The 24,898-nt window shown below is 63.4% G+C and overlaps 1 protein-coding gene across 2 annotated transcripts in view; it reads right to left on the bottom strand.

Annotated features, from left to right (window-relative positions):
* Positions 1-318: 318 nt before the first annotated feature.
* Sorcs2 (sortilin related VPS10 domain containing receptor 2) overlaps positions 319-24,898 on the bottom strand; it is a 337,661-nt gene continuing 313,081 nt past the window's right edge. The window contains exons 13-27 of one of the 2 annotated variants that reach the window (XM_026395278.2): positions 24,711-24,802; positions 24,004-24,111; positions 23,170-23,290; positions 22,067-22,200; positions 21,143-21,268; positions 18,704-18,875; positions 15,175-15,361; positions 13,521-13,654; positions 12,244-12,367; positions 11,683-11,795; positions 10,709-10,834; positions 6,374-6,496; positions 5,742-5,836; positions 4,758-4,861; positions 319-2,385 (exon numbers count right to left, since the gene is read on the bottom strand). In XM_026395278.2, the coding sequence (XP_026251063.1) occupies positions 2,321-2,385; positions 4,758-4,861; positions 5,742-5,836; positions 6,374-6,496; positions 10,709-10,834; positions 11,683-11,795; positions 12,244-12,367; positions 13,521-13,654; positions 15,175-15,361; positions 18,704-18,875; positions 21,143-21,268; positions 22,067-22,200; positions 23,170-23,290; positions 24,004-24,111; positions 24,711-24,802 (1,824 nt within the window). In that variant the 3' untranslated portion in view covers positions 319-2,320. Of the gene's footprint in view, positions 2,386-4,757; positions 4,862-5,741; positions 5,845-6,373; positions 6,497-10,708; positions 10,835-11,682; positions 11,796-12,243; positions 12,368-13,520; positions 13,655-15,174; positions 15,362-18,703; positions 18,876-21,142; positions 21,269-22,066; positions 22,201-23,169; positions 23,291-24,003; positions 24,112-24,710; positions 24,803-24,898 lie in introns of both variants that reach the window. The other variant, XM_026395277.2, reaches the window with a different exon arrangement.

Raw genomic sequence — 24,898 nt, 5'->3', positions numbered from 1 at the left:
CGCAGCCTCTGTCCAGCTGGCAGGTTGGCGGAGGCTCTGGCCTCCCAGCAGTGGGGGCAGGGGTGCCCCCGGGTGGAAACACGGGTGGCATCACGTCAAAGGCCAATGCCACCTGCAAACTCCCACCTCAGGACTGCCCCCTGCTCCCCTCACAGGTCCTCGGACACATCGTCCCTGGGGCCACGACTGTAGGCCTGTGTATGTGCAAACTTCAACATCGAAAAACATCCTCAGAGTAAGGCAGAAGCTGATCAGATCTGTTTAATCTTTGTTAAAAGCATCACAAATTATTCGTTGGTCTTTTTAAAGGAAAAATAAGAAAGAAGGCATCCCCTGTTATGTGCACACACTGTGTGGGTATGGGGCCTGCTCAGACAGCACCAGACACCAGCGCTGTCATGCCAACTCCAGGTGCCCCCCTGTGCACCTGCACGCCAGGCGCGGAGCTCAGTAGACGGCCAGGTAAACGCACAGACCCCCGTGCTGATCCCCCGGTTGCGGAGATGGGAACACACGGGGACATGGGATGCCACCATCCTCCCAGGTTCTTGGGTCCACACACCCAAGAAGATCTTAATACCAATAATAATATAAAATAGGAAAAACACAATTACCAAGGGGGATCCCCACCCAACAGCTGAGAGAATTAAACTGAGTGGTCGAGGAGGGTCGGAGGTGTGCAGCTGGCCACCCGCAGGCCCTGGTGAGCCAGGGAGGGTGTTTCCAGGGATCCCGAGCTGACCTGGGATCTGGGCCTGGGTGGGCTGAGTGTGAGCATGGCTGTGTCCAACACGCATGGCCGGTGGACACAGATGTGCTGGGTGGGGGCCGCAGCTCACAGGTCTCCACATAGGAGTGCAGACTGCAGGCTGGGGGTGGGCACTGGCTAAGGTCTCAGGTCAGTGGGCAGGCAGGGTGGGGGCAGGCTGGGCACAGCTGGGACACCTCCACACCCAGGCCCGTCCCTGCATGGCTGTCTTGGTGACTGTGATCCCCGAGTCCCATCTGTGACAGGAGCACCCAGATGCCAGGGCATCCACCCAGCAAAGACCAGGTGCCCGGAGGCTGAAGACCTCTCCCTGGGCCTCCCTGGTCACGGGCCACTCCTAGGGAAGACAGGCGGACACCCCAGGCTCCGGCAGGGTGCAGAGGACACTGCTGCCTTGCTACAGGCCCTGGTGTGGCCACCAGAGAGCCTGGCCTGGGCAGGGAGGGGAGGGGAGGAGGAGGACAGTGACTTCCCAATTCAAGGCAAAAGGTGAAGTGCCCGCTGTCTTCTGGAGGCTTGTGCCAGAGCCCCGACTCCAGGCGGCTGCGTCCTGTGTGCTGCCGAGGGCTGGCTCCGGGGCCACCCCGCTCCATCTTGTCCTGACCCTGGGAAAGCCACCCATTTCGGGCCCATCGCCCACCTTCACCTGGGGGGGGCCACACTTCCAGTGGCCCCTCAGATCTGCCCTACGCCTCCTGGTTGGCTCTGCAGGAGCCCCCCAAGTTGTAAGGGGCACAGAAGGCTGTTCTGGCTGTGGGGGGCCCGCCCCTCCCAAGTCCCTGGAGCTGCGGGGCAGAGCTGCGTGAGGCCGGGCAGCCGGTGAGGAGCTGTAGGCTGGGGTCCCTGTGTCCCCACCCCAGGCCGCTAGGGAAAACTGGCCCCTCTGGGCCCAGAGGAGCCCTGGGTTCTAGAAAAGGGGTTCCAAGAACGAAGCTCTGACGGCAACCAGATGCCCACCACTGGCCACGAGAGCAGAAGTTCAACCAAAGCCCCGGAGCAGGCGTCACCGAGAGGGAAGCTACGTCATCTGCAGCTTAAAAAGAGGACGATGGCAGGAAGGCCTGGAGGTGGTGCTGGGAGCCCTGGCCACAGGGTCCAGGACTCCGGGGCTTCTGCAGGGACAGGAGCTGCAGTGCAGCGTCTGCGTGGGTCTTGGGTCTCGGAGCAGGGCCCACCCGGTGGGCTCGCTCCCGGACTGGCTCTGGACAGGCCAGCGGCAGCCAGGAGAAGCCAGGCCTTGGCTGGGGCGACAGGTTGGAGCGGCCTGGTCATGTGCAGGGGCCAGGGCCAGAGACACCCCAGAGTCAGGGGTGGGGACATCGGTGGCTCTGTGGGCCTGTGTCCAGAAGGGCCAGGAATCAGCTGGGCTGGCACCCCATGGGCCTGGTGGGCTGGGATTGGGCAGAGGGAGCAGTGTCTGTCCCATGTGGGGATGGTGGAGGAGGTGGCCTCCCGCAGGTCTCTGAGGGGACATGGTTCCAGCTGCACTCGTGGCTGTGCCCTCCAGGGAATGACCAGCGGAGGAGAGTGTCCCGGCCAGACCCCGCCACATCAGCTCACCAGGTAGCTGTGCATCTCCCTGGAGTTGATGCTCAGGACCACGCCCGAGTGGTTGCCTGGGGAACACAGGAGAGGCCACCGTGAGCGCAGGCCATGGGCTGGGGAAAGGGAGAAGTAGGCCGCGGGGGTGCCAGTGGGGTCCTGGGCAGCACGTGAGCTGGCATGCAGTGGGGACCCCAGGTGCCTTCAGCCAGTGCCAGTCTCAGGTGTTGGCTCGCCACGCTGCTGGGGGAGTGAGGAGGGGGTGTGCCTGGCACTGTTACAAGCAGTGGGCACCCCAGGGTTGTGAGGTGAGGCTGTGCCCACTGACCTGCACGGGGGCCACCCCTGGCATCAGCAGCAAGGGGGTGCAGGAGGGGCTGAGGCTCCGCCCCCTCCTGGCAGTGGGAGCTGCAGCGCACAGAGTGGCGAGGCGGGGGGTGGGGGGACGGGGCGAGAGCAGAGAGTGGGGTCAGAGGCTGGTCGTCAGGTGGTCCTGGGGGCCGTGCTAGGACACCAACGGACGGGGACCCAGAGCTACTGCTGGCAGTGTATCTGCCCGCCCCAACTCATGAGACTCCCTGCACTGCCCGCCTGGGCCCATGTGCCTGACTGTCCATGAGAGACCGCAGCAAGGGTCTCCACCCCCTGGGCCTGGTTTTGCTATTTGTAAAATCATGGTGCCCCTGGCACCCTCTGGGAAGGACCCTGGTTGGGGACGCCTGGTGCACGCCAAGGGTCTGGTTCAAATGATTATCATGTTTGGTTATTTTCTAGGGGCTTGAAAGCAGGCAGCTGTCAGAGGAAGGAGCCAGGCTCAGGACTCAGGTCCACCTTCCTGAGACCCCGTCACAAGGGGCCGAGACCCTGCACGAGAGCAGGACCAGCTGGCAGGTTGGCGGAGCGCTGGCCTCCCAGCCGTGAGGGTGTGTGGAACCAGTCATGGGGACAGGTGGGGCCAGCAGGAGCCCAAGACCACCTCTGCCCGGGGCAGAGGACAGGCCTGTGGAGAGTCCTGGGGCCTGCGGAAGGCACTGTCCAGAGCCGGACGCTGTCTCCCATCACCTCTAGTTGGGCAGTGACCTGGGAAGGTTGGTCTCAGCTTTCCATCTGAGGAACAGGACACCGGCATCTGCCCAGGGCTCAGCTATGTCCTGATGGGACCTGGCACCAAGTGGGCACCCAGAGGGGACCCAGGCATCTCGCCCTGATGAGCAGCCCTGGGCCGAAGGACTTGGGAGATGATGGGGATCCCAGATGGGGGGGGCAGACTCACCCCTCGAGGAGCTAGAGGGAGAGCCTGGGCCTGGGGGGGACCCGGGGGCAGCCCCTGTGGGTCGTGTGCCCCTGGGCCAGCAGCGTCACCTTCCCGAGCCTCCCTCTAAGTTAAAACTGAGGCCGTGGTTTCTCACTGGCATGGTTCTGAGGGCGGGGGGCACTCAGTTCACAGCCCGTCCCCTGGTCGGGGGGTAAACCTGAATGTAGCCGTGACCACGGCTGCAGTGGGACTTTCCTGGACACTCTGGCAGGAGCCTTGAAGCCACGGGGTGGCAGGCTGCCAGCCGCCTTGGAGGAGGCACAGAGGGGTTGTGTGGTGGGAACAGGAAGGGTGGGGCATGATGAGCTTGGGGTCCACCTAGACCCCAACTCCAGCTCTGTCCCCCATGAGTGGCGACCTGGGCCAGTGCAGTTCATCTCTGTCCCCCAGGCTCACTCAGAGCCAGCCTGGCTCCTGAAGGGGCCCAGAGCAGCCTGGTCCTGGCCGCGGGGCGCCTGCCTCAGCTCTGCCTGCTCAGGCTCCAAACCTCCAGGAAGACTCGGAGGCCCTGGGGCCTCGGCTGCCCCACCCGTGGAGAGGCAGAGCTGCCAGGAGCTTGCCTTGCCAAAGGGTGCCATGGTCCCCACAGTGCAGCCCTGCCGCTCCCCTAGCGGGGGCACCCGCATCCCCACCCCTGAGTAGGGAGAGTTCTGGGGCCTCACCTGACCTCCAGACTGCTCCCTGCCTCCCCCTGAGGCCCCAGGGTCTGCCTTTGCTGACCGCAGCACCAGAGTGGGGCCCGAGGCGCTGCGGCCTCGCCTTAGGGTAGGGTCTGGCGGTGTAGAGACCACGGGGAGCCGTGGCACAGCCCTGCGTCCAGGCCCGGGCCCTGCGTCCAGGCGCCCCATGTTTTGAGGCTTATCGTGGAGGCCGGCCTCTTGTCCTCCCTGCCTCTGCTACCAGGCCTGGCGCCCTCAGCTTCCAGCAGCTTCTCATGTCATCCTGGGGCAGCGCTGGGAGGCCCCACCGTCCACGTGCCAGGGAGATGATGGCCCAGGGTGACCCACTGGCAGGGTCTGCCTGGCCCCACGTCCTGTGTGCTTTGGGCCAAGAGGCCGGGAAGGCACCTAAGGAGGGGTGGGCCTCAGGGCAGGCGCCAACTGGGAGCGGGGTCCTGGGGAGGGGGCTCACCCTGGGTGGCGCCCTGCACGTCCTCGCTGTGGCTCACGGGGCTGGTCATCTCCTGCTCCTTCTCGTTGTGCATCTGGGCGTACACGGTCCTGCCCGGGCGTTTCCTGCTGGGCAGAGGTGGCTGCTCAGCTGGGCCCAGCCTCAGCTGCCAGGACCCGGCCCCTCGGGAGCAGGTGCAGACAGCCCCGAGGGCTCCGCTCAGCACCCGGAAGCCCGGCTCCCTGTCCTGCAGGGCCGGTCAGAGGTCTCAGGGAGACACGGCCGAATGACACAAGATGGTGGCGCAGGGCCTGGGCCCCACCCTTCCTTCCTCCTTTTCTTCCTCCTTTTCTTCCTCCTTTTCTTCCTCCTGCTCCCGAGTCCCCTTTACAGTGAGGAAACCAAGGCCCAGACGGGAGGCACTGGCCTGAGCCCCGGAGGGCAGTGGCAGGGCAGGGTGGTGGCCCCGGTCTGTGGCACTGACCCACGGTCCCCTACCCCCTATGGAGCCACCTGCAGTGAACGGGTCCTCGGCTGCTCAGAAGCAGAGACCTTAGCACCCACCAAGGGGCCCTTCAAAGCGCCCCAGGGGCCCGCAGCCCTGCCTCAGCCTCCCGGGTGTCCCGGAGCCGGCTGCTCTGGAGCCCCCTCCCTGTGGAGCACAGGGCCAGAGGGGCAGCCCGGAGGAGGACCCCTGGGCAGGGAGTCGGCCCTCCTCCTGCAGACCCCGCCCGGGGCACGTGCCCTCCCTCGGGTGGGTGGAGGTGGAGGGCGCCCGTGGCCCTGTGGGAGGAGGGCCTGCATGGGAGAGGCTCTTGGGGTGAGTGGTGGCCCTCTCCCCAGGGCCCACGGGTGACAGATCCAGGAGGGGCGCTGGGCAGGTGTCAGGGCAGGCTCACACCACCTCCCGCCATGGCCCTCTGGGGGCCACCGCTCCAGGGGTCTCCCCAGGTCTTCTGGGCAGCAAGGACAGGGCCCAGCGGCCGAGGGCTCCTGGCGGCTTGCCTTTTAAACTTGTAGAGGATGAAGGCTCCCACTGCGAACAGCCCTGTGACCGAGAGGACCACCACAGCCCAGTAGCCGCCACCGCCGCCCAGGCTCTGAGAATCTGTAAGCAAGGCACCAGGAGGGGACAGCTGAGGGCCAGCCCTGGCAGGGCCGGACCCAGGAGGAGGGCATTTCACTGTGCCTGGCTGATTCTCCCAGTGTGGCTAAGGGGCGGCGGGTCCCAAGGGACCAAGGAACACACACTCTGTGGCCTTGGAAGGACCAGTCACTCCCTTCCCAGCCCGACTCCTGCTGTACACCGTGGCCTGGACCCGCTGTTAGCTGGGCCCTCCTCAGGGGACACCACTGTCTCCAGGCTGGTGTGGGCGAGGGTGGGCTTCCTAACGGTGTGGTGTCCACCGAGGGGAAACTCAGCTACTGCACAGATTCCTGCTCCACGGAGGGGCACACGGGGGTGACCCGTGTGAGGGATGGAGCCGAGGTCCTCGAGACCCTGGGCAGGGGTGTGGACCCAGGCAAGGGCCCCGGCTGCACTGGTTGGGACAGACGGGCTCCTCAGAGCTGGACGCCAGCCGGTGGGAGTGTGTGGGCAGAGGAGGGCCCTGCCCGGGTCCCAGAGTGATGCCCACTGGGGGCCGCGCTGGGCTCTCACCTGAGCTGGCGTCCCTCAGGCCCACCAGGATGCGGAGGCCTCCCCGCAGGAGGAAGCTGATGTGGTGTGCGCCCAGCGCCTGCTGGATGGCCGAGAGCCTCTGAAAGCAGAGGGGCAGGAGGGTCCTCCGGGGCCTGGGGCAGGCAGGGCAGTCAGCCCGTGGGTCCAGGCCGACTTCCTGCAGCCGTGGCCGGGGAGGGCCCCACCTCCCGAGCCCCAGCGTCCTCCTCTGTGACATGGGAGTGGCATCCCGCAGCTGACTTCCAGGGTCACCACTGACGGGACACACGTGTGGCACACTCGTCCCTGCCTCTGCAGGGACGCACAGGACGCAGGGCCACCGAGGGTGTTCCAGGGGCTGGGTGCTGCGGGAGCCCCGGCCTCCCGCGGTGGCGGTCAGGGAAGGCTCCCCAGAGGGGGGAGGCGGAGAAGAGGACAAGGCGGATGGGACCCGGGACTCAGGCAGGGGAGTGGGCCCACCCGATGGGACCCCGCGAGGTGTTTCTGGGATGTGGGGTGAGGTGGGGTGTCGGGGGCTGGAGAGGGTCTCGGCCAGGCAGCAGCCAGCCTGTCCATCTGGGATGGCGCACACAGGGTGCTGGCGCACAGTAGGGCTCCTCAGCTCCTCTCACTCCTCGCTATACCCTGACCGCCCATCAGCGCTGCCCAGGGTCCACCATTCCACGTTCCCGGGTCCCGGTGGCTCTGGGCTCAGGAAGGTCCTCCCCAAGCCCTTGGAGCCGTGACGGAGCACAGCCTGGGACCCCCAGTGTCCCAGCTCCCGGCTTTGGGGAAGAAAGGGCTTTGTCCCCCCCTGAGCACCAAGTCCCAGTGGGTGACTCTTCCTGAAGCCCCTCAGGGGCCTGGGACACCCCCGCCCACTCCCACAGGTGGTGGCCTGTGGCTCTACCCTGCTCTCTGCCATTCGGTCACCTGCTGGCCCTCACAGCTCCTCAGGGCTCTCCCTGCGCAGGTGGTGCAAACGGCCTGGGGGATCCTCCCACCAGGCCCCAGGCACCGAGGCTGGTGTCCCTCAGGCCCACCCCTGGAGGACATCCTGAGGGCCAGGTCAGTGCAGCCTGGACATGCACATGAGGTTCCCTGAGGAACCCAAGGCCAGCTCCCTGCTCAGGGCGAATGAGAGGTCCTGACCCTAGGGTGGGGACGGATGCTCCTGGGCAGTGGGACAGCTGTCCTCCATGCCGCCCCACACCCCCTTCCCCTCTGGGGTGCGTGATGCAGGTAAGGGGGACGTCACCATGGCCTGGATTGGCACGTCCCTGGTGGCTAGGGGTGGCGAGTGTTTCTCCATGTGCCTTTGGCCACTCGAGTGTCCTGCTGAAAACTGTCCATCCAGGTGTGGCCCCTCTCATTGGCCTATTTTCTTGCTCTTGAGCGAGGTCCTGCGTGTCTGGGACCCAGCCGCTGTCGGACGGTGAGGGTGAGGACCCCATCCTCTGGCCTCTCACTGCCCACTGCCTTCCCTGCCCTGCAGAGGCTCCCGGCCTCATGTCCCCCTCTGCCTCTCTGGGATCCATGGCGGTGTGAGGCCCACCCTGACCGTTGCTTGCACCGCGTGGAGTCTGCGCTGTCCTGGGTCTCCCGTGAGTCTTCCGTCCACTTGGGGTTGACATTTGCATGTGTTGTGAGCAGGTCCGACTTCACCCCCTGCAGGTGGACGCAGTGTCCCCAGCACCATTTACTGCAGAGACTGCCCTTCCCCATGAGCAGTCTCAGCCCCTGTCAGCCAGCTCTGCTGCTGTGACCAAAATGCCGGGCAGGAGCCATTAGAGGGGAGGCAGGGCATGTGAGCTCATGGTCCCCAGGTGCAGCCACCGTCGGCTGTGCAGCCACTCTGGGCCCAAGTGGGGCAGCGCCTCCTGGTGCAGGGCCCAGTGCAGGGCCAGAAGCAGAGAGAGAGAGAGAGAGAGGGAGAGAGAGAGAAGAGAGAGAGAGGGAGAGAGAGAGAGAGAGAAGAGAGAGAGAGGGAGAGAGAGGGGGGGAGAGAAAAGGAGAGAGAGAGGGAGGAAGGGAGAGAGAGAGGGAGGGAGGGAGGGAGAGGGAGAGAGGGAGAGAGGGGGGAGGGAGAGAGAGAGGGAGGGAGGGAGAGAGAGGGAGAGAGGGAGAGAGGGGGGAGGGAGAGAGAGAGGGAGGGAGGGAGAGAGGGAGAGAGAGGGAGAGGGGGGAGAGAGAGAGGGGCAGAGGGAGGGAGGGAGAGAGAGAGGGAGGGAGGGAGAGAGGGAGAGAGAGGGAGAGGGGGGAGAGAGAGAGGGGCAGAGGGAGGGAGGGAGAGAGAGAGGGAGGGAGGGAGAGAGGGAGAGAGAGGGAGAGGGGGGAGAGAGAGAGGGGCAGAGGGAGGGAGGGAGAGGGAGGGAGAGAGAGAGGGGGAGAGGGGGGAGACAGAGAGGGAGAGAGAGGGAGAGAGAGAGGGAGGGAGGGAGAGGGGGGAGACAGAGAGGGAGAGAGAGGGAGAGAGAGAGGGAGGGAGGGAGAGGGGGGAGACAGAGAGGGAGAGAGAGGGAGAGAGAGAGGGAGGGAGGGAGGGAGAGAGAGGGAGAGAGAGAGGGAGGGAGGGAGGGGGAGAAAGGGGGGAGAGAGGGAAAGGGAGAGGGAGGGGAGGGAGGAGAGGGAGAAAGGGGAGGGGCCTCAGGGAAGAGGCGCCTCCCCAGGCACATTCCAGTGACCTCCCCAGCCACACACCCCTGCACACAGTGACACCCAGTCAGTCCCTTTAAACTGGGACAGGCTGACCAGGTCACAGCTCTCACAATCCTGTCACCTGAGCACACCTGCACTAACAGGAGCGCTGGGTGGACAGCTCACATCCAAACCACAGCAGCATCTTTGTTGGCCGAGTGCGCGTGGCCTCCTCTGGGCCTCTCCTGCCCCTGCCCTCTGCTTGGACACCATCTTGGTGCCACCTCAGCTCTGTAGCTCCGTGTGCTTTGGAGCCGGCGCTTGGGGTGTGTCCAGCTTGGTGGTTTTCTTGATGGCTATTTGGGGTCTTCTGTGGTTCCAGGAGGTTCAAGCGTTACTTTTCGTTTCTGTGAAAAGTGCCCCAGGAATTCTAGTAGGATGCGCTCCGTAGCCAGCTGCTGGGCGGCAGGGACCTGAAACCAGCCCTGGCCGCGGACCAGGCCACTTGCCTGTCACCTTCAGAGTCTCTCACGCTCAGGGGAGGGGTCTTTCACCTCCTTGGTTAAATCCATCGCGAGGCGTTTTACTTAGGACTCTGATGCTCCCCAGTGGACAGCTTTCCTGGTCTTTCCTCATCTTCACCGACGGCACAGGAAGGCGCTGCATCCCCTGTGTCCCTGCGCCCTCCTGTGTCCCTGTGTCCCCCGTGGCCCTGTGTCCCCTGTGTCCCTGTGTCCCCCGTGGCCCTGCACCCTCCTGTGGCCCTGCGCCCCCTGTGGCCCTGTGTCCCCTGTGGCCCTGCTCCCCCTGTGGCCCTGCGCCCTCCTGTGGCCCTGTGTCCCCCGTGGTCCTGCGTCCTCCTGTGGCCTCTCCCAGCCCCTCTCCTCTGCTCTGCCTGGCGGGAAGCTGCATTTGCAGGGTGCTGGGGTCTGCTGCCGCTGCCTCGGTGCTGGCCACGCTGTCCAGGTCACCCAGTGAGCTCGTCTGGGTACAGTCCGTGGAACCAGCCAGTGTTCTTGGTAAGTGTGGGGTTCTTACAGTGTCCCCAAGGCTGTGCACTGTCACCACTAGCTCGGACCTTCTCATGACCTCCACAGGAAGCCCTGCCCGGAGCCCTTGCTCCCACCCCTGGCCACCCGCAGCCCCTGGTCCGCTCCTCGTGTCTGTGGACCCACACATTCTGGCGTTGCATAGACTGGACGCTGTGGTCTGTTTCTGTGCAGCCGCCCTAACAGACCAAAGGGCTCGGGTTCATCCCCCAGTCCCCTCCCAGCCCGGCCCGTGGGTCAGTCCCTCCATGTGGGCCGTCTGGCCGTCGCTCTGGAGGCTGGATGCTGCTGTGCTGATCCCAGGTGGGTCGCAGCTCAGGGCTCTCCCACGTGCCCCAGCGCCCCCTGCAGTAAGGCCATGCGGCCACCTCCAGCCAGTGACATGGGAGGTCAAGTGAGGTCACCCTGCAGGGCGGGCAGCCCTCCTCCGGCCCTGCTGCCCTGGCTCAGTGACCTAGGCGGCCATGTGACCTCTGGAGGAGAGCCACAAGGCAGACCACATCATTGTGAGAAATTAGCCTTTAACGATGTCCTTGTCCACCAGGAACGACCCCAACCAGGCACGTGGCCACCAAGCCCTTGGCCATGCAGGGAGGACCAGGGAGGCCAGTGACTGCAGGACAAACCTTGTCACTGGTGAGGCTCCTCTTCCTCGTGGGCCTGGGAGGTGGCAGGAGCACGTACAGGTCAGCCAGGGTGGGCAGCCCTGGCCTCACCACGGTCACCAGGAGCTCCTCGGGGACACTGGTTTCCTGCAGGGACAGACAGGCCACTTTAACCCTCTTCTTGTCCTCATCCCTGACACAAGTCAGACCCCAAGCACACCCGCTGCCCCTTCCTGGACTAAGTCCTGGTCACTTGTCAGGTAAGCCATTCCTGTCCATGCAGGGAATGTGGTTGGCCCTCGAGCCCCAGGTTGCGCTGTGCCGCCTCCTGCCCCTCAGCCCCTCCAGGCCTGCTCCCTGCAGCCCACTCCTCATACCACAGCTGAGGGCAGCCCCCGCTAGTGAGCTGCAGGTGCTGGCCAGTCCTTCACCTGGTGCTAACATGGCGCACCAGCCGCGGCCTGGCCCTGCGCCTCTTCCGCCCGCTCTCCCTGCCCCACCCACAGCGACACAGCACCGCCCTCCGCCCTCGGCCTGCTCCTGGGGTCCTGCCTCGGGGCCACTGCAGGCCCAGCCGGCTGCTGAGCTCCTGTCCCTGCCACCCCTCCTGGAACCACGGTGCCAGCCTTGTTCACAGGACAAGCGAGGTCAGCAGGGTCAGCCTGTGACAGCCAGGGTGGCTCTAGGCTGGGCTTTGTCTCCCTGGGGCCACCTTCTGCTGCCCTGGTGGGCCACCTGCTCTGCCCTGTCCCCAGCACCCATCTCGGTTTTAAAGAGACTCTGACCCTCTGGAGGACAGTGACTGGACGCAAGCTCACAGCCGACTTTCCACAGGTGATGGCTCCCGTCCCTGCCCTTTGAGGTGACCCTCTTGTCCCGCTCCCCACCCAGCCGGCCTGTGCCGCGGCCCCACAGCCCTTCCTGCCCTGGACCGCGGCTGCAGCTTCTCTGGAGGCAGAGGCCCTGGGTGGGAGGCTCTGGGCCCCAGTGGGCACCTTGGAGAGCAGCCGGGTGACCACCAGGCCCACGTCCTCCCTCCACTCGGGCGTGCTGGGGTTGTAGGCGTCCAGGTCCTTGGAGAACTGCAGAGGCACCACCTGGAATTGGTCTGGAAGGAGGAGAAGACAGGAGCGCCGGTCAGTCCTGGACAGTGGCTCTGACCCCTCTGGGGAGGCAGCCAGGCCAGCCCTGGCTCAGACCCCAGCCGCTGTCCCCATGATCTGGAGCAGGACAGGGCCTGGCTCTGGAATTGAGCCCCTGTGAGCCGGCTGTGGCAGGGTGTCCGGGCAGGGCCACCTCACCGAGGTCCACGTGATAACAGAGGTCGCAACAGGGACAGGCCCCTGGAGGAAGGCAGAGCTGGTGCCCAAACCTGGTCTTGCCGCAGGTGACTGTGTTAAGTCACTCAGCCACGTCCTTGCTCACGTGGGGTGAGGGCCCAAGTCGGCTTTTACAGATGGGGACCCTGGGGGGCGTGGAGCTTCTGGCTTGTGCACCCCGGTGACCTGCTCCCCGAGAGGCAGGATGCAGGTCCACACGGGCCCCCGGGGACTCACCCAGCACGCGCACCACCCTCGAGTCCTGCAGCACCGAGTTCCCGCAGGCAGCCTGCACCGTCACCCGCACGTCACCCGCGTCTGCAAACCGCGTGGTCACAGAGTTGTCCAGGGAGAGCAGGGGCTGCGGGGCACAAGAGCGTGTCAGGTCCCGGCTGGCAGGAGTGGGGAGGCTGGTCCTGCGTGGCTGCCGGTGACAGGGCACTGTGGCCTCCTGCCGTCCTCACAACAGGTGCACCCTCATCATCAAGGCGCCCTGCGGAGGCAGAGCCTGGGACACTGCGAGGCTCCACAGGTCACAGGCTGAGCAGGAGCTTGCTCTGGGGCCTCGCAGGGATGCAGGTCCAGCAGCCCTTCCCGTCCCTCCTCTGTGGGCCTTTCAGGAGGCCTGTGGGGCACCGCCGGCCTGCACAGCGTCCAGGGCCTCTGCCCACCCCACGCCCAGCTGTTGCACGTCATCTCAGACCCAGCTCCCAGCTCAGGACCCCTGTGGCAGGGCGGCATGAGGGTGGGAGGCAGTGGCACCTGAAGACAGGAAGGCTTAGACACAGGGGCTCTGGGGTGCGGGGGGCACAGGGGGCACGGGGCACTCAGCCAGAAGTGGCCAAGTCGGCACTCAAACCCAGAGCTCCTGCTTCTTCCTGGGCCCCTGAGCCCACAGCCCCTCCGTCCCGCCAACCCTCTGCGAATGGACCCTCAGCTGGTGCTTGCTAGGTGAGGGACAGGCGCCCCCCAGCTCTTGAGGCCTCAGCCTGAGGATGGACAAGCTGCCCTTCTGTGAATTGGTCTGTTTCTGCTCAAGAACTCTCCATGCATGGCTCCCCACTGCTCACGGTGTGCAGCGGGGCCTCCAGTGAGGTCTCTGAGACCTGTGTCACCCCAGGTGAGCTCCTTCTCCACCAAGCGTGACCTGGCCACTCACCCCTGAAGTGGTGGCCCCTTCTGGAGCCCTCACATGCCTCACCTGTCCCTTCCTGTGACGCTAGGCACACCCTGACTTGGGTCAGCCACTTCGTCTCTTTCCTAAGAAGAGCCAGGGGCTGGTCTGACCACCTCATGTGCATGGAGTAGACGGGCCCTGAGCAGATGCCCAGGGATGGCGTTGAGCAAAGCCAGGTCAGATGGGTCCCTCACGTTGGCCCAGGAAGGGCACTAGGTCTGGGGAGTGAGTTGCACACTGTCCCCTGCTGCTGGATACCTGGGCAGCGTCCTGCCCTGCTCAGCACCCCAGAAGGGAGCCTGCAGGTACGGGGACAAGAGGGGCCAGGGCAGCTCACCTGCAGGCTGTGGCCAATCCACCAGTAGAAGACAGTGAGATTGGGGTTCAGGGGCAGCAGCACAGCGGTGAGGTTCACCTCCTGGTTGATGCCGACGACAGGAACCACCTCCAAGTAGAGTGCCTGCAGGGGGGCTTCAGGGCCCAGGAAGGTCAGGGTTAGAGGACTGCAGGACACAGGGCATCTCAGAAGATGTTTGGGTCATTGTCACCATCAGTTTTATTGCTACCTCACCACCACATCAGCTTCCTCATCATTCTCATAACCATCACCATTATTATCACCATCAAATCACCATCATCATCATCACCATCATCATCATCACCACCATCATCATCACCACCATCATCATCACCACCATCACCATCATCACCACCATCACCATCATCACCATCATCACCACCATCACCATCACCATCATCACCATCATCATCACCTCCCATCACCATCATCACCACCATCACCATCATCACCACCATCACCATCATCACCACCATCACCATCATCACCATCATCATCACCATCACCACCATCACCATCATCACCACTACCATCAATATCATCATCACCATCACCATTATTACTACCACCACCACCATCACCATCATCACCACCATCATCATCACCACCATCACCATCATCACCACCATCACCATCATCACCACCATCACCATCATCATCACCACCATCACCGTCATCACCATCATCATCACCTCCCATCACCATCATCATCACCATCACCACCATCACCATCATCACCACCACCATCACTATCATCACCACCATCATTATCACCTCATAACCATCACCACCATCATCATCACCACCATCACCATCACCACCACCACCATCACCATCATCACCACCACCATCACTATCATCACCACCATCATTATCACCTCATCACCATCATCACCATCATCATCACCTCCCATCACCATCATCATCACCATCACCACCATCACCATCATCACCACCACCATCACTATCATCACCACCATCATTATCACCTCATAACCATCACCACCATCATCATCACCACCATCACCATCACCACCACCACCATCACCATCATCACCACCACCATCACTATCATCACCACCATCATTATCACCTCATCACCATCATCACCATCATCATCACCACCATCACCATCATCACCACCACCATCACTATCATCACCACCATCATTATCACCTCATAACCATCACCACCATCATCATCACCACCATCACCATCACCACTATCATCACCACCATCACTAACATCATTATTACCATTACCACCATAATCACCACCATCTCCATCATCATCCTCACTATCATGGCCATCATCACCATCATCATCACCATCAATATCATCATTGCCACCATCATCACCATCAACACCATCATCACCACCACCACCACCATCACCACCATTGTCACCATCATCATCACTATTATTACCACTACCACCATAATCACCACCCCCATCACCAGCATCATCACCACCATCACCATCCTCATCACCGTCACCACCCCTATAATCACCATGGCACATCACCATCACCACCCTTATCACCATCCCCAAGGGACCCCTTGTTCTTCTCCAAGGACCAGAATGTCCCTGTCACAAGGAAAGGCTCTCAGCTTCAAAGAGGTGCTGGACTTACAGTTGACCTGGACAAACAGCACCGCCTCATCATGCCCCGCCATGTTCTCTGCCCTGACAGACACGCGGTAGATGCCAGGACTCTCGTATCGGTGCCGGATGGGCTCTCCAGTTAGTGTGAGGTTCACGTACATGGCCTTGAAGCCATCCCCAAGGTCCACCTGATACTTGGTGGTCAGGACATCTCCCTGCAGGAAGCACCAAGAGGCCACTCAGAAGTGGCCCTAGAAGCTGAGGGGCCAGCTCAGGGTCACTTCACATTAAGGACAGGTCTGGTCCTGCCCTCAGAATCCCAGCCTGAGTGAGCTGAAGGGACAGTCAGGAGGACTTAGCAGGGGCCATGGTCAGGGGTGCATTTCAGAACAGTTGCCCAGCTGCAGGTGGAGGAGGAGGACAGAGGTGGTGTCAGGCATTGTGGGACTGGGTGAGGGTCCCGGGGGACCCCCAAGGCCTGGGCCTGGTCATGGAGCTGGGGGTGAGACGAGTTCCCTCATACTGAGTAGGGCTTCTGTAATGTAACCAGGACATCTCGCTCTGGTTTCTCTTTTGTCACCCTAAGTGTGCAGTGGGGCTGGGGGGGGCGGGCCCCTGTGACCTGAGCACTCCCCACCATGAGCAGCCTCCTCCTGACACATCCCCCCATGCTGGAGAAACAGCAAGGGTCCCAGCTTGGGTCTGCAGTGTCCCCAGAGGCTCACAAAGCAGAGGCCTGGTCCCAGTGCAGCCATGTCCAGGGTAAACTCTGACCACCATCCATTGATGGCTTCATAGCTGAATGGCCTGCTGGGAGCCTTGGGTGGCGGGAGGATGTAGGGACATGCCCTTGGGCTGCTTCTGCCCAGGGCCCCGTCTCTCCACCGCCCTTCTCCATTTAAGTCCACACTCCCCCTCGCTGGCCCCCTCCTGCCCTCCCTGCCCCTTTCCTACCAGGCCCCTCCCCCCAGTGTGTCCAGGAAGCCGCGTCCCAGTGACAGGGGGCTATTGCCAACCACTCAGTGCCTTCATGCACCCCAGCAGGTGTCGATCTTGCAGGACACTCCACATCCGTTACGTACACCAACTTCTCCACAAAGATGGTGGACCAGGTTGGACAGTGTCCCCCAGAGTTCATGTCCACTGGAGCTTCCGAATGGGACCTCACTTGGAAGTGGGGTCTTGGCAGACGTAAGTAGTTAAGATGAGGTTGTCCTGGGGTGGGGCGGGCCCTGAACCCGTGTCCTTACGGGGAGGCGAGGGACATGCGGGTGCAGAGGAGGAGCCCTGTGGATGGCGCAGACCCTGGCGTTTCGTGGCCGTGCACAGCCCACGGAGCCCTGGGCCCCTCAGAAGCTGCAGGAGGAGAGCCTGGGCTGCTGGGGGCCCCCAGCAGTCGTCTGCTGACCCGACGCCTGTGCTGTGATGGGGAGTCCTCGGCTGCCACAGGGCGCTCCTCCGGGGGAGGAAGGAGGGAAGCCGTCCGCTGCTCGCTGCTCGGGGAGGGAGCAGGCATCCCAGGCAGCCGGCTCTACCTGGTTTCAATGTGCAGCTGCCCGTGGACCCTGCAGCGGGCGACACTTTCTGTGCCCATTTCTCCTGTGCACGTGCTGCTTGGGCAGACGCCTCCAGTGGGGCTGGCCGTGCCCAGCTGGCTGGTCGCTCTCCGTGGAGTCCCAGGTGGCTTCCTCTCGCTGGGCTGCAGGCTTTCCCCTCCCTGAGGGCCTGTCCCAGAGCCAGTGTCTTGAGGACGGGCCAGTCTGTCCACTTCCCTCTCGGCTGTGCCCTTCCTGTCCAGCCTAAGGACTCGGGCGGCATCTCAAAGGTTTTCTCTGAGGATTTTTCTAGAAGTTTCCATGTTCTTCTTCCATCTCAGCCCGGGCTCCCTTCTGAATGTGTCTTTGTGTCAGCGGTGAGGTTGGTGGTGGCCTTGTCCCTGGAGGGAGAGGCCGTCCCTCCCACACTAGACCCTTCTGCCCCATGGGGATCCTGGCGTCTTCCCATGGGTCCGCTCTCGGCTCTGCCCCAGATCTTACTGTTGGTCCTAGAGGCCTCAACACGGACTCCCCTGATCCAGGGCTGCCTCCAAGCCCAGCGTGGCCCACGTGTGTGTGGGTGTGCGACTGCACAAACACCTGCGAGTGTGTGAGTGTGCAGGGAGGGGATGTGGGAACGTGTGGGAACGTGTCCATCAGCGAGCTGGTGTGTGCGGGGGGCACGCGTCCCTCCCTGGCCCCCAAGGAGGCCAGCAGGCTCTTCCAGGCCAGGGGTCCCCGGGGCCCATCTTCCAGGAGCGCCTCCCAGCCCCGCGTGTGCTGTGGAGCAGGCCCAGCAGGCAGCCAGTGCACAGCCTGGGAGCCCGGCCCTGGGCAGGCTGGAAAGCAGGCGTGGGCCTGAGAGGGGCAGCCCATCTGCACTCTGGGTAGGAGAATCCGTACCTGGGGCCCAGCTGCCAGGCTCCAGGGGGCAGCAGATGCCATGTTTCCAGGAAGGCTATCCGGGGTCCACTGAGGGTCTAGGTGGCCCCTGTCTAGGTTGGCAGGGGGAGAAGCCTGTCCAAGCCTCAGTCTCCCCCACTATAAAGCAACGGACAGTGGCTGAGTGACTGCCCACGGCTGGGCCTTGGCCTGGACCAGCCCGCGTCCTCCTCAGCCTTCCTTTCTGAATTTGCACCAGAGCAGGGGCCTGCTTTCCAAGCCCACAGAGCTCATTGTCACAACCCGAGCCACCTCCGTGCCACCTTGAGGGACATTTGAATAAAGCAGATGGGATCAGGAGGCCCCCCTCCATCAGCCCTGTTTGTCTGAAGGTCCCCTGGGAGCCAGAGTCCGGGGACCCTCTCCCGGCAGGGAAGGCCAGCCCTCTGCACTTCTCTGCACCTTGCATTTCCTGAATATTCGTAAGTTTTCTGTTTTCATCTTTAAATGTCCTACAATGAACATTAGTTATTTCCATAATCAGAAACGTAAGCATGTTACCTATTAATTTTAAGACTAGAAGGAAATGCAAGAATTAATCGTTCCTTTGGGGAGCAGAATTTTGATGATATTTATGTTCTTGATTTTTTTTTTGTATTCTCAAAATATTTTACAATGAACACACTATTTTTAAAATCACAAGGAAATGTAACGTTTGTTCTAAAGTAAAAACAGGTTGGGAGACGGGGGACGCACTTGTCACATACCTACGTGTCTGTGTGCAGATACACGTGTGTGTGAGCTAGGTTTGTGTCTAGCCTTGCACATGCACATGCACAGAACTCATTTTTGATTGTGTGATTATAATAGGGATCTTCTTTAACTTCCTGCTTTTGTTAGGATTCCAAATTAACTAGATCCATATAATCAGGGGGTGAAGAAGTCCCCCTGCCACATGACAACGCTCCTTCCACCCCCTGTGTCTGTTTCACTCCCAGGCGCTGGCCCGGGCCAGGGCGGAGGTCCCACCCACCGTCCCTCCTGCGGGCTGCAGCAGGCTGGGATCCACAGTGACGCTCCAAGCTGACACACAGCCCCCCAGAGCCACCCCGCAGGTGACAGCTCGGGCCAGCCACTCACCTGCTCCTGCCGCACCATGAACAGCACGTCCTCCCCGGGCCGCACGGCCACCGCCTCGCCGCGGATGCTCACCCGGAGGCCCCGGGGTGGGGTGAGGGGGCACTGGAGCTGCACGGGGCTCTGCTGCAGGTCCACGCCACCCTCACACACGTTGGACACCACCTTCCGGTACCTGGGTGGACAAGGGAGGGTCAGGTGGCACCAGACGGGCAGTGGATGGGGCTCCACAGTTGGGCAGAGATGTGTCACCCAGAGGTGGCCCTCGGCCTTGACCTTAGAGGCTCCGCGCCCCACCCTGTGCGCCCCACTCTGCGTGTAATGCGGGAACGTTGGGGCTCGGAGGGACGAGGGTCTGCTTCAGAGGACAGCCTCGCCTGGGCCCGAGAGCAACAACATGGCCACCACTAGCTCCTGGGGGGCGAGGGCCAGTCTGGATTGGGTGGTTTTGAGGGGAACATGAGGAGGGTGCCCGGGGGGACACAGCTGTGGACTTGCTGTCACTCCCTGTGTGGCCCAGGCAAGAGTGCCCTCCTCACGGGGCCCTGTCTCCCTATGGCCTCGAGAGCCAAGGGACACCCGTTTCTTAGGTGCCAGGTCCTGGGCTGGGTGCTCCCAGGCAGCCCTGTCCTGGTGGGGCAGACTGTCTGGTGGGAGGAGGAGGCTGCCTACCTCCCTCACGTGGACGTGGAGCCCGGTGGACAGCAGTGCCCGGGCACCTGGGAGCTCATCCCTGGGGGGAGCAGGTAGAGCCTCGCAGGCAAGGGGACCAGGTAAGGGGACACCAGGTACAAAGGCCCTGCGGTGGGCGTGGGAGCCCAGAGGTAGGAGCTGGTGGAGTGGACAAGGGGGAGGCCGGTAGGCGAACCTGGTGGCCCTGGGAACCCTCCTAGGAGACCACTGGAAACCCCTGCTCAGGCGGCGCCCCCTCCACATGGTCACTGTGTGCTGAGCAGCCCTCTGGGAAAAGTGGGTCCTGTCTCCGAGGCTGGTGGCCCTCCTGTCCTCAGGACCCAGTTCTCCACTTGGCTCAGCCACCAAGTGAATGTCCAGATGTTTACCAGGCGAAGCCCATTTAATTACTGACTTGAAAGAAAATATGTTTCTCTGAGGGCTCTCTACCCACAGTTCCTCAGGGCCCACGTGGGCAGGTGGAACCCTCCACCCAGGTACGGATGAGAGGCCCTGTTGGCCAAACCCTGGGGGGGCGGGGTGGGAGATGGATGGATAGATGTGTAGGTGGGTGGGAGGGTGGATGGGTGGGTGGATGGATGGATGGGTGGGTGGGTGGGTGGGTGGATGAATGAATGGGTGGGTGGATGGGTGGGTGGGTGGGTACATGGGTGGATGGATGGATGGATGGATGGATGGATGGGTGGGTACATGGGTGGGTGGATGGATGGGTGGATGGGTGGATGGATGGATGGATAAGTGGGTAGATGTATAGGTGGGTGGATGGGTGAATGGGTGGATGGAAAATTGGATGAATGGGTGGATAGGTAGATGAATAGGTGAATAGGTGGAGGGGTGAATTGGATAGGTAGGTGGATGGGTGGATGTTTTGATGGGTGGGTGGGTAGGTGGGTGGATGGATGGTTTGATGGGTGGGTGGGTGGGTTGACAGGTAAATGGCTTGATGGGTGGATGGATGGGTGAAGGAAAAAGGGCAGGGTGTGTCCTGCTGAGGCCAAAGCCTGCATTTTCTGGCCCTGCCTCCCCTTTTCTCAGGTTTCCCAGGGAAAAAAGTGGAATTTCTTCATAAGGTTGTGGGCTCCCTCCTCTGGGAGATGGGACCTTCAGAGGAAGTGTGTCTGGGACTTCCTGGGGCTGAAGGTCACACACAGCTCTGTGTACCCAACATTTCCACGTGAAGTTGGTGTTTGGAAGCAACGTGCTCGGCCCCTGGTGGGAGAGGCCATGACTGCCACCCCTGCTGAGCCCCTCCCTCAGGCTGCAGGACACCCACATGAGCCTGGGGGGAGTCTGGCAGGGAGGACAATTATGTGAATGTGACCATACCTCAGGTTTTGGCTATGACAGAGGGGGGCGTGGCTCTGGGGTGAGATCAGGGAAGGCTTCCTGGAGGAGGTGCTGTTGAAGCTGAGACCCACTGTGGCAGTGCCACCAGACCTGGGGCACTGAGTTGGGTATGGGGGTGTGGGGGGTCCTGGGCCGCAGGAGCTCTGGAAGACGGCAGGAGCACTGCTTCTTTGGGGCCCTTGGGCCTTTCCTCTCTGGTTCTCTGCTCAGGCCTGGCTCAAGGCAGCTTTCCCCTATGCTGGCCCCTGGGGCTTCAAGGGACCTAGAGCCTGGTGACAGTGCCATGCGGAGCACAGCACCCCCACCTTGGCTTGTCCTTCGGCCCCCTCTCGGGGTGGCGGCAGTGGGCGGCCTCTGGAGCCTGCTCTCCCTGGGGTGGCGGGGAGCCCCGCGCACACTCACCCGAGGCTGCTGGTGTAGGTCTGGCCCAGGGCGCAGTCGTCAGGAGGTGACAAGGGGTTGAACCAGAAGTTGGCAGCGCACTTGTCGGCCGACTCCGGGGAGGGCGAGCGCTCAAACCCGTAGTCACTGTGAGGAGCCAGAACAGCGGTCAGGCAAGAGGCACTGGTGGGGACAGCAGCCCGCCAGGGCTGGGCAGGGCATGGGACCGCACGTCCAGAGCCTGCCGTGCTCCTGTCCGTGGGGACGCAGGGGCGACCCCACACAGCCTGTCCCAGAGCGGGAGAGAGGCCTGACCCAGGGCAGGTGCCATCCAGAGCGATAAGCCCCAGGTCCCGGAGGGCTTCCTGGAGGAGGATCCAAAGATGCCCCAGACCCAGTGGTGGAGGGGAGCCCTTTCTGTCCCAGCACCCCCAGAGCAGGGCAGAGGCCAGCACCTGCTGTGGCCAGCTCTCCAGTCACACCCGGCCACCTCGGCCCTGTCCTGTGTATCACAGCTGAGTCCCTAAGTCCAGTGTCCCCTGAAGGAGTGTGGAGAGCAAGCCCACCATGGAGGTGCCCACCCCGGAGGCCTCCGCCACAGGGAGGGCCTGGGGGCAGGCCATCGTGGGGGTCTGCACCCACAGCCTCCTTGCCTCCTCCAGGGCACTGCTGAAAGGCACGGGCCTCTCCCTGCTCTGCTCAAACCTGCCTGTGGGGCTGCGCTGGCCTGGGGTGAGCGCCCGCCTGGCACGTGCCCGGCCCGGGGTCGACCCTCAGCTCCCCACATAAATGAATAAGATTAAGTCCATCGACAACTAAAAACATTTAAAAACCCCCAAACAGAAACCAACCCCTGTGGCTGCCCCTGCCCACGGGACACGGCCCCCCAGGACCGCCCCACCGCCCACCCCGCTGCCCAGGCCCGGCCTCCAGCTGAGGACTCACCAGAGGAAGTCCGTGTCCCGGCATGGGCACACGCGGGACTTGAGGGCTGCCGTGAAGCTCCGCCCCTTCACACACCAGGACGTGGGCTTCCTCTTCCGGAAACTTCTCTGCTGGCCCATAATGCAGTCGTCGCCCTGGAGCAGGGGCGAGGAGCTGGGATGAGGCAGCAGCTCCCTCCCAGGGGTGCGGGTGCTGGGGCCCTGCAGCTGGCTCTGTCCCTGGCAGCAGCTGGAGGGGCACCCCATTCACAGAAGGGGACACTGAGGTCCAGCAGAGGACAGGGTGGCCTCCCTCTAGCCCGACTTGTGAGCATTCATTGTGCATCTGCTGTCTATTAGCCCTGGCCGGGCCTCAGGTCCAGAGCTGCTGGACAGGTGGCCCCTAAGTTCCCCTTTGACCCCCGGGCCACAGGGAGCGCGGAGGCCACTCCCCGAGGAGGACCTCAGGGATGCCCAGAGCACTCGCCCCGTCCCTGCAGCAGGCCCAAGCAGTCACGGGGTCTGCTGGGCCAGGCGTGGGCAGGCTCCGGAACCTTCTCCTAGGCCCCTCTGCAAGGTCCGGCTTGGCAGAGTCTGGCGCAGCCTGAGCCAGAATCTCGCCCCACATGGGACCACCCTGTGTTGGGTGGACACCCTGTCACCTGTCAGGTGGTGTCTGGCCCTCAGCAAGGTCGCCTGGCCACAAATCCTACTTGCCCACGCCTGTCCATGTTGAGCCTTCTCGCCCTCCGTGGGCCCCAGGGCAGTGGCACCTCTGTAAGGGTCCTCAAGGAAGTATCCTGTCCCCCCACCCCCGGGTAGTCATCTTCCCTCGACAGCCCTGCCCACAACCCCAGTGTCCTCCAGAGCGGCCTGCTCAGCACCGCTGTCCCCGCAGGTGGGGATGTTAGCCCGTGTGCCCAGACCCCCCTGTGCGCTCCCTCCCGAGGGCCGGAAAGCCCAGAGCCCTGCTCGGTGCCGGAGCAGCCCAGGCCCGAGGGACGCGCTCAGAACACCCAGAGGCTGGTGTGGTGGGTCCTCTGTGGACGCCCTGGAGGAGGAGAGGTCCCGGCTGGCCAGCGCTGGGGCAGGCGGAGGGGGCGGGGCCAGCGGTCCTGGCCGCACCTGGAGGTTGGTGAGGTCCCAGGAGCTGTAGTCCTCCTCAGAGCACTGCCTGGAGAAGGAGGGCCGGAAGTCCACCTTGACCAGCTCCCAGTCGGAGCGGAAGCTGATGTGGCCGAAGACCCTGCGGGGGAGGGGGAGCACCGCCTTAGTCTGGCCTCTCTGCTGGGCACACGTGTCCCCCGCGACTCGGTCCACCTGCCCCAGGGCCCAGCGAGGCCGGCCTGCTCTTGCCGGGCTGCAGGGCTGTGCCCTCTGCAGGTGCTGGGCCAGCCTTGGCAGTAGGGTCCCCAGAGACCGCTCCCCAGCTCTGGTCGGTCAGGGCGCTGGCCTGGGCCATCCCACCCACAAGGCCGCCCTCGATGGCAGGGAAGAGCTCCCAGCTGGCCGCCGCCCTGGCCTCCTGGCTGTCCCGGGGCCATCCACAGCCCCACCCAGCTGGACCTTGCACTATGTCTTGCAGAAGGACCCCAGACAGGTGGCCACTCTTGGCCCTGTCCAGCTTGTCCCAGTCCTTTCCCCGCCTCCCTCGGCCTGAGCAGCAGAGGGTTCTGTGTCCAGGAGCCGGTTTCCATAGCTGGGTCTCATTCCAAAGAGAAAATGCACCCCAAGCCCAGCTCAGAGCAGGCAGGGGAGAGGGGGCAGCAGCTCTGCCGTCCCTGCACGCCTCCCTGTCCTGCGCCCACGTCCTGACCAGCATCTCTCCCCAGGCCTCCCTGCCCTCAGCCAGCGCCCACGTCCTGACCAGCATCTGTCCCCAGGCCTCCCCCCCTCAGCCAGCGCCCACGTCCTGACCAGCATCTGTCCCCAGGCCTCCCCCCCTCGGCCAGCGCTCACGTCATGACCAGGGTCTCGTCTCCAGGCTCGCTCAGCAGGCCGTCCACGAACACGGAGGTGCTGGTGAAGTTGTGTGTGCTCCAGGTGAGGCCCTCGTCCACGCTAAACCTGCAGGAGGGCCGCAGTGTCCAGGCGAGGCGGAACACACCTCGGCTTCTGGGACAGTCCACCCCTAGGGCCCAGCCACTGTCCCACGGAGGCCAGCCCAGCCTCGCCCCTGCCTCGTGCCCGCTCACACCCTCCTGGCCAGCGGCAGGCCCCGCCCTGGGCACCCCATCTGCGGCACCTGGGTACCCTGCACCCATGGACGGCAGCACGGCCGAGCTCTGGGAATGTCTAGTTCAGCCTGCCCAAGGCTGGGCCTGGCCAGCAGAGTCTGGGCCAGACAGGTCCAGCGTCCTGGTCCTGCGGCTTCCTGGCAGCCCCGGCTGGGCCTCTGAGCCCAGGCTCACCTGGGGCACTGGCCACAGCTGCCCTGGCTCCCCGCCTCCCTCCCTCCACCAGGACCCGTGGGTGAAGGTCCCTCTCTGGGAAGGGCCCGCCCCTGCCCACACGCTGTGTTGCTTCCCCGTCTCTGGTCTCCTGAGGGAGGACCATGCAGCTCCAGGTGCTCTGGGAAGGGCTTGGGGGGCAGGTGACACCCAGGACCTGGGGCCCATGGGGACAGTCCTGGCTGTGGTCAGGGCCCCGCGCTGGCCGCACGTTACTTGAGGATCTTGAGGGGGATGGAGGTGTCCTTGATGGCCGCGATGACCCCGCCGTGGTCCAGGTAGAGGATGTGGTGCTCCTCCTCGAACACCTGTGGGCATGGCGGGTGCTGAGCACAGCACTAACCTGCCCACCTGTGCTGGTCACGAGAGGACGTGCCACGGCTGGAAGCGAGTGTCCCCAGGGT

Source organism: Urocitellus parryii, chromosome 10, assembly GCF_045843805.1.
Source record: "Urocitellus parryii isolate mUroPar1 chromosome 10, mUroPar1.hap1, whole genome shotgun sequence".
Taxonomy (NCBI): domain Eukaryota; kingdom Metazoa; phylum Chordata; class Mammalia; order Rodentia; family Sciuridae; genus Urocitellus; species Urocitellus parryii.
This window is presented reverse-complemented; position numbering and strand designations above follow the sequence as displayed.